This window comes from Phyllostomus discolor, chromosome 9 (assembly GCF_004126475.2).
Source record: "Phyllostomus discolor isolate MPI-MPIP mPhyDis1 chromosome 9, mPhyDis1.pri.v3, whole genome shotgun sequence".
Classification (NCBI taxonomy): domain Eukaryota; kingdom Metazoa; phylum Chordata; class Mammalia; order Chiroptera; family Phyllostomidae; genus Phyllostomus; species Phyllostomus discolor.
Window position 1 is genome coordinate 102,389,847 of NC_040911.2, and position 7,690 is coordinate 102,397,536.

Consider the following 7,690-nt stretch of genomic DNA (forward strand, 5'->3'; position numbering starts at 1 on the left):
ACAGGAGCTAAGGCCGGGGGTCGGGGGGCAGCGACAGATCTGGCGGCAGGTGGTAGCGTGTGTGCAATGTTGCCATGAGAAAGCAGCTCTCCAGGACAGCCCTCGCATGGCCCTGGGTCCGACACTGCCCGTCCCAGGGCCTCCCGTCTGCCGCAGCTCCTCACAGGCACTGGCTCATCTCCTTGCACACCCCCGGGGGGGCGGGTGGGCGAGTCCCTGCCCAACCTCGCTGGGGGGGGGGGGGGCCCTGAGCCATTGGACTGGCAGCGGGGAGTGGGGGCCGGGCTTCCTTCTCCTGACTTTTCACCCAGTTCTCTTGAACACCAGCAACCGCTGCACGGTTCACCAAGCTGGACCCCAGTGCCGACGGCTTGCAAAGCACATTTTTCGAAAGAACTGTTACAAAGGCCTTGTTGCTCAAGGGCGATCTGGCAAGGCGGCCAAGCCCCTCCCTGCTCTCCCCCCCAGACACTCAGGCTTTCAAGGGCAATGAAAAGTGAGAGTTGGCACCAGAATCACTGTACCTGGCCCAGAACTCCTTGGAGAATACACGGAAAGTTCCAGAAGTGGCCCTGGCATCTCGCAAGGGCTCCAGAGCCCAGCTCGCTTGCCCTCTACCCCTCCCCCTGACGCCCTCCAGCCAGGGAGCTGGGAGCACCTGCTCTGCCTCTCTGTGCCTCGGTTTCTTTTTCTGCACCTAGAGATGTCTGACCCATCTCAGAGGCCGGTTGTGCGTCAGCTGACGCAAAGCCACTTCAGGACAACGCTCGCCTTGTGGTCATGCTGTGCCTACTATGTGCCAGACACTGTACCTCCCCAAAAGGAACAAAATAGGCAGAAATCCCTGCCCTTCTGTTTGGGGAGGGGCACAGAGTGAACACTCAGTAGAGGCTCACGAGCCCCCAGTGAGGCCGGGCCTTTGCCACCAAGCCACCCACTCGCCAGCATTTGGGCGCATCTTTCCCTGGGGCCTTTCCCCGGGGGCTGACACCTGCCAGTGTGCTGTCCCGCCCGCCGGCTGCCATCCGCACGCACCGCGCTGGCAGCTCGGGCCCTGGGCACATGCGAAACTCAGGAGCCGCTCCTGTCAATGGCAGGGCCCCGGGTTTTTGCATCAGCAGGGAGCTGGGGCAAAGTTTAGTCCATCAGAAGTTGTGTAAGGACTTGCTGTGGCCGGTGGCGGGGTCAGAGGCCTCCAGAACTTGTTCACAGCCAGCTGTTCAATGATTATCTCCTGGGGTTTATTGTGGGGAGCCGGGCCAAAGCGCACCGACTCTGGCCGCGATCCAGAAGCCTGACCCTGACGTCAGAGACGAGCCTCCCGGGTGGGGCCGGGGGCGGATCCTTCTTGCCCAGGGCCCATAAAGCCAGGCGGTTCTGCCACCAGACACCAGAGGCGGCCTTCCCACCGAGAAAGCGCGCCTTGGCTCTCTGATCGAGGTCGCCCAGAGAGAAGGAAGGTAGGTCGAGCTTCTGCATTTACACTGCTAAAAATCCCAGAGATAACACACACCCCACGCCCTTTTTCCCTTCCAGCTACGACCTTTTTCCTTTCCAGCCACCGCCGTCTGCAGGTGTGAGGCCCCAGCAAAGCGCGTGGCGCTGGCTGGAGGCGTGGGTTCTTGGCGAGGTCCAGAACGCCTGTGCTTTCTGTTGCAGGGAACCTTGGTGCCCGGGACGCTCAGCCCATCTCTGCAGAAATGCCTCCTCAGATCCAAAACGGCCTCGACTGCTCAGCCAAGGTGGTCCAGGGCACCCTGGACAGCCTGCCCCAGGCGGTGCGGGAGTTCGTGGAGAGCAGCGCCCAGCTGTGCCAGCCGGAGCACATCCACATCTGCGACGGCTCTGCGGAGGAGAACCGCCGGCTGCTGCACCAGATGGAGGAGGCCGGGACCGTCCGGCGGCTGCGGAAGTACGACGACTGGTGAGTGCGCCCGCAGCCCCGCCCCCGCCCCGCCCCCGCCGGTGCCGGATTGGTGGAGAGGGAGGGATCTCTGGGGAGGAGGGGCTGTAGGCCCTCGGGGAACTGTATAGTGGCCAGAACCGTACAGACTTGTATTGAACCACATTTGCCGAGCCCACGTCTTCGACGAGACAGCGTACACAGACAGACGCTTTTTGCAAACTAGATCCCGGATAACCATGGAAGTCAGAACGTCCCTGTCCTCCCAGGCTAGCTCCCAGCCTAGTAAATGTTTCCCGGGCCACGTCTCAGCTGGTGTGGCCGCCGCCCTCGTTGGCAGAACTTCATCAGTGTGCCCGGCCTCCGCTAGGTGTGGGAGGGACCTGACGATGAGCGAACAGGTGTGGTCCTGAATGACGCTCGGCTGACGGGACCCAGCACACAGGTGCCTTCAAAACGGCTGCACGCCCCTCTCCAATCCCACTCTATGTGTCTGCTTTTGATGCTTGCAGCTGGTTGGCTCTCACGGACCCCAGGGATGTGGCCAGAATTGAAAGCAAGACGGTCATCATCACCCCGGAACAAAGAGACACAGTGCCCATCCCCCAAAGCGGCCCCAGCCAGCTGGGTCGCTGGATGTCCGAGGAGGACTTTGAGAAGGCATTCAACGCCCGATTCCCAGGGTGCATGAAAGGTAAATAAGACGTTTATTTGACTGGGCAAAATATCCACAAGCCTTTTCCTGTTATGTTTGTCCTCGTGGTACTTGTAACAGTTGGGGAAATGCACGGCCTCCTAGGTCTTTAGGTTCCGTACCGTACGTGACATTGGCAACGTCCTGAAAACGTACACCCCGGTTTTAGATTTACACACTGCCTCCTAGGAACTTGAACACTATTTCCACGCACGGTGGAAGCCGAATCACACATTTATAAACACGCTTCTGTTTGGGCACTCTGTCGGCTTTCCGATGGACTCACGTAACCCGGGGGGTGGGGGGGCGGTGGCAAGCAGGGCACGAAGTCCCCCGTAGAAAACGGTGCTGTTGCTGTGAGTCCAGGGTCCTTTCTCATCTGTCCCCCTCCCCGACTGCCCCCCAGGTCGCACCATGTATGTCATCCCGTTCAGCATGGGGCCCCTGGGCTCGCCCCTGTCGAAGATCGGCATTGAGCTGTCGGACTCCCCCTACGTGGTGGCCAGCATGCGCATCATGACGAGAATGGGGGCGCCTGTCCTGGAAGCGCTGGGGGACGGGGAGTTCATCAAGTGCCTCCACTCCGTGGGGTGCCCTTTGCCTCTAAAGAGTAAGTACACTGTTTCAACATCCAGAGCTAGAAATTTTTTTTATGTATTTATTTTTAGAGAGGGAAGGGAGGGAGAAAGAGAGAGAGAGAGAAACATCAATGTGCAGTTGCTGGGGGCCGTGGCCTGCCACCCAGGCATGTGCCCTGACTGGGAATCGAACCTACGATGCTTTGGTTTGAAGCCGGCACCCGATCCACTGAGCTACGCCAGCCAGGGCCAGAGCTAGAATTTTTAAAAGCGAGCTCAGCCTCCACCCCCGGCGAGCCCGTGTCCCCCTGGGGACCTCCGGCAGCGTGAGGCCGTGCTGACGTGACCGGTGTCTCCCTCGGCAGGTCCTCTGGTTAACAACTGGCCGTGCAACCCGGAGCTGACGCTCATCGCCCACCTGCCCGACCGCCGGGAAATCATCTCCTTCGGGAGCGGGTACGGCGGGAACTCGCTTCTGGGGAAGAAGTGCTTCGCCCTCAGGATCGCCAGCCGGCTGGCCAAGGAGGAGGGGTGGCTGGCCGAGCACATGCTGGTGAGATGCGGGGGACTCCGAGCATGCAGGGGCGGGGGCGGGGCGGGGGCTGCCCAAGGCCTGGGGCATCCCCGAGCCCGTCAGCCAAGAGCACAGACTTGGAAACTCCACCCATAGTTACGAACACACTCACCGGTGCCTCTTTAGAAGGACTTCAGACACAACCACACCGAGAGAGAGCCTGTGGGCGTCACCCAGAATATCTGGGTGGCTACCTGAAGACGTAGATGTCGGGGACCCAGGCTTTGGGGGCTTCTAGGCGCAGTCTGAGGCTGAGGCAGGGACCACTGAGTGGGAAGGAAAGGCGGGAAGAGCTCACGGAGGACTCCGGTCTTGCAGATCCTGGGCATAACCAACCCTGAGGGCCAGAAGAAGTACTTCGCAGCCGCCTTCCCCAGCGCCTGCGGGAAGACCAACCTGGCCATGATGAACCCCAGCCTGCCGGGCTGGAAGATAGAGTGTGTGGGTGATGACATCGCCTGGATGAAGTTCGACCAGCAAGGTGACTCTCCGAGGCCCCCCGGTGGCTGACAGTAGCTGGATCTCGGGGAACTCTGGGCTTTTTTTCAAACGTGCCGAGTTCCCCTAAGTTCACACGGTTGGGATGTTGAATTTCGTTATTTCAGGGCTTGCAAAGTCTTAGAAATACGTATTTTACACAAGCATTCTTCCGTTTAATATCAAATCTGGATCGAAACGGGCCCCTCGGTGGCTGTTGGTTTATCTAATACCCAGGTTAAGGTAGCACTGGTGGCAAACTGATGAGGAAGGAGGAGTTGGAAATGACATTGTTGGGATGAGAAAAGACAGACAGAGTCTAAGGAGGAGGGGAAAAAAAGATTTGAGAATTTGGGACGAAAGTATCAGAGCACTTGACTCCTCGGCGCTCACTTCTGCTTCTCGGGTCTAAAACCTTCTAGGCAACTTGAGGGCCATCAACCCAGAGAACGGGTTTTTCGGTGTCGCTCCTGGGACCTCGGTGAAGACGAACCCCAATGCCATCAAGACCATCCAGAAGAACACCATCTTCACCAACGTGGCCCAGACCAGCGACGGGGGTGCTTACTGGGAGGGCATCGACCAGCCGCTGGCGGCCGGCGTCAGGCTCACCTCCTGGAAGAACAAGGAGTGGACCCCCGAGGATGGTGAGCCCTCCGGAGGCCCGCGGCCCCGGCCCCTGGGTGCCCCGTGTTGGGGCCAGGCACTCAGGGCCTCTCCTCTCTGCCTGTTGTAGGGGAACCCTGTGCTCACCCCAACTCGAGGTTCTGCACCCCCGCCAGCCAGTGCCCCATCATTGACCCTGCCTGGGAGGACCCGGAGGGCGTGCCCATCGAGGCCATCATCTTCGGAGGGCGCCGACCTACTGGTGAGCCCCCCTTGACCCAGGCCGGGAGGGTCTGTGACATTGATCCTTTTCCACGGTCTTGCCAGAGGGTGCCAGAGAATGAGCTTGCTTTCCGAGCATCTGGCACGATGGGCGAGCTCAGGTGTATTGCACAAGCTCCCCTTGGGGCCACCCAGAGCCTCGCTGGATCCTTGATCCTGTGTAGCCTCATCTGTTTTCCTTCCGGCCTCATGGCCTGGGGGCGTGGCTGGCGGCTCCCCGCCCTGGGGTCTGAGAATGCAGGATGCTCGGGGATCAGGGTGATGCCGTTCTGCGGTCTTCCCGCTTTGTGAGCTGGCATCGCCGACGGAAGGGTCTGAGGGTCAGAGCCTTTAAGGACGCTTCTTCTCTCCTGCTAAGGTGTCCCTCTCGTCTACGAAGCTCTCAACTGGCAGCATGGAGTGTTTGTGGGGGCGGCCATGCGATCCGAGGCCACGGCGGCTGCCGAGCACAAAGGTAAATCCCAGTCGGAGTCTGAGACCACGAGGGACGGTGACGGGTGTGCGCTCTGTCTGTCTCTGTCTCTGCGTCCCTCTGTCTGTCTGTGTCGGTGTCTCCCTCTCTCCATCCGTGCAGAGAGAGACAGGAAGCCAAGCATGCTCGTGTCCACAATAACCGCGTCCACGCTGTCCCCTGAGAGTGTCACTCACCAACAGCGCCCCCTCTCTGTTGACAGGCAAAGTCATCATGCATGACCCCTTCGCCATGCGCCCCTTCTTCGGCTACAACTTCGGCCGGTACCTGGCCCACTGGCTCAGCATGGCCCAGCGCCCCGCGGCCAAGCTGCCCAAGATCTTCCACGTCAACTGGTTCCGGAAGGACCGGGAAGGCAAGTTCCTGTGGCCCGGCTTCGGAGAGAACGCCCGGGTGCTGGAGTGGATGTTCAACCGGGTCAACGGGGAGGGCGGCGCCGAGCTCACGCCCATCGGCTACGTCCCCAAGGAGGGTGCCCTGAACCTGAAGGGCCTGGGAGACGTCAATGTGAAGGAGCTCTTCCACGTCTCCAAGGAGTTCTGGGAGAAGGAGGCGGAAGACGTCCGGAGGTACCTGGAGGAGCAAGTGAACTCCGACCTGCCCTACGAAATCGAGAGGGAGATCCTGGCCCTGAAGCAGAGGGTCAGCCAGATGTGATCGGGCGCAGAGCCCCTCTGCCCGCCGGAGTGCTCCCATTCCGACCCGGGGGGTGGGCTGGGAGCCGGAGAGAGCGGGGTCCCCTGAGGGGGCGCCGTCTGCCACCCCGCAGTGACCACCCCGCTGAGCAGATCCGACGGGCACGCTTTAATCGTTCAGACGAGACTGCAAGGGTACAGGCTAGCAGCGCGCGAGATTGGGGCGGGAATCTTACTTAGCATGTCTCCGAAATTCACGATCCCGTGCACGTTGGTTCAATCTGAAGGGCACGCAGGCATTTCACCATTTTTCACGGTAGTTGTATCAGTTAGCAGCGAGGCACAGAACAAAGAGGACTTGAGCTGTATATAGGAGTGTGTGTGCATGTGTGTGTGTGCGGAGTGTTTGTGTATTGGGTGTGTGTATCCATATCTAACACATATTTAATACCTTTGGAAAAATCTCGGGCACGGTGACCTACTAGTTGTTGCTGGAAATGTCGCTTTATTATTAATACGTGTGTTTAAATTATTTTTTTGTACACCATTGTTTCTTACCTTGGCATAATTTCAATTTTCCCCCTTTATCACTTCTTAGAAAATCACAAAATAAACTTTTATAGAAAGACGGATTTGTTCGCTTGGTTTTTGAAAACTCGGCCCACCAAGGAGAGGGGGCTCCTGGAGGAGACACGACGTGATTCAAACCCCCCGAAAAGAATGGGGGGAGGTCAGGGGTGAAGGGGGGATGGAGGGAGGAGAAGGGGGTCTGACGAGGATGCCTGACCAGAGAGCGCCACCCAGAGGGCACCTGGCACCACCTGGTGGCTTTCCTGACTTAACCACTCATCAGGGCCCAGGGACCTTTACAGGGGGGTCTCGTGTGCCTGGAATGGGGAAGGTCAAAATGTGCTTCTGGACCCAAACCCGAGTCTGGGAATTGGCCTCAGCAAGGCTGAGACTGTGGCCAGTGTCACAGGCTTTTGCCTGCACAGTCTCCTGAGGGATGAGGCTCTTCTGCCCAGGGGGGAGGGCGGAGAGAGCACTGTCCTTCAGAAGGGGAAGCTGGGGGGGTCTCCGAGGCCTGGCGTCGACGGTGGACAGGGGGCTCGCTGGGGGCTGCCCCTGGCATCAGCCTGAAGCCTCGCCTGGCCGCTCTGCTCCCACAGAGAGCAGGTCTGGGTGCCGATGGGGGCGCCCGAACTAGCCACACACTCGACCCGGAGAAGCGTGACTTGCTCAGGTCACCCCCTTTCTGGGCCCAGGCTCGGGTGCGAGTGGCCTCACTCCTCTCCAGGGTGATCGGACGCCCCGGCGTTCCTCTCACAGACTCGGCCGACCCCCTGAACAGCCTTGCACCCCGCAACAGCTGCACGTGGACAGAGAAGCCCTGACCACCCACCTTTTATCGATGGGGAAACCGAGGCCAGGACTGTCCCCAGGGCTGGCAAACAGCGGCCAGAGTTTTC

The 7,690-nt window shown here is 59.8% G+C and overlaps 1 protein-coding gene across 1 annotated transcript; it reads left to right on the forward strand.

Moving 5' to 3' along the window:
- Window positions 1–1,406: 1,406 nt before the first annotated feature.
- On the forward strand, window positions 1,407–6,753 carry PCK1 (phosphoenolpyruvate carboxykinase 1). Its single transcript, XM_028524066.2, has 10 exons — window positions 1,407–1,460; window positions 1,660–1,924; window positions 2,416–2,597; window positions 3,004–3,207; window positions 3,541–3,728; window positions 4,068–4,230; window positions 4,649–4,873; window positions 4,963–5,094; window positions 5,473–5,568; window positions 5,789–6,753. Exons 2-10 carry the CDS (start codon window positions 1,701–1,703, stop codon window positions 6,241–6,243), a joined length of 1,869 nt encoding a protein of 622 aa, XP_028379867.1. The 5' UTR covers window positions 1,407–1,460; window positions 1,660–1,700; the 3' UTR covers window positions 6,244–6,753.
- Window positions 6,754–7,690: the final 937 nt, after the last annotated feature.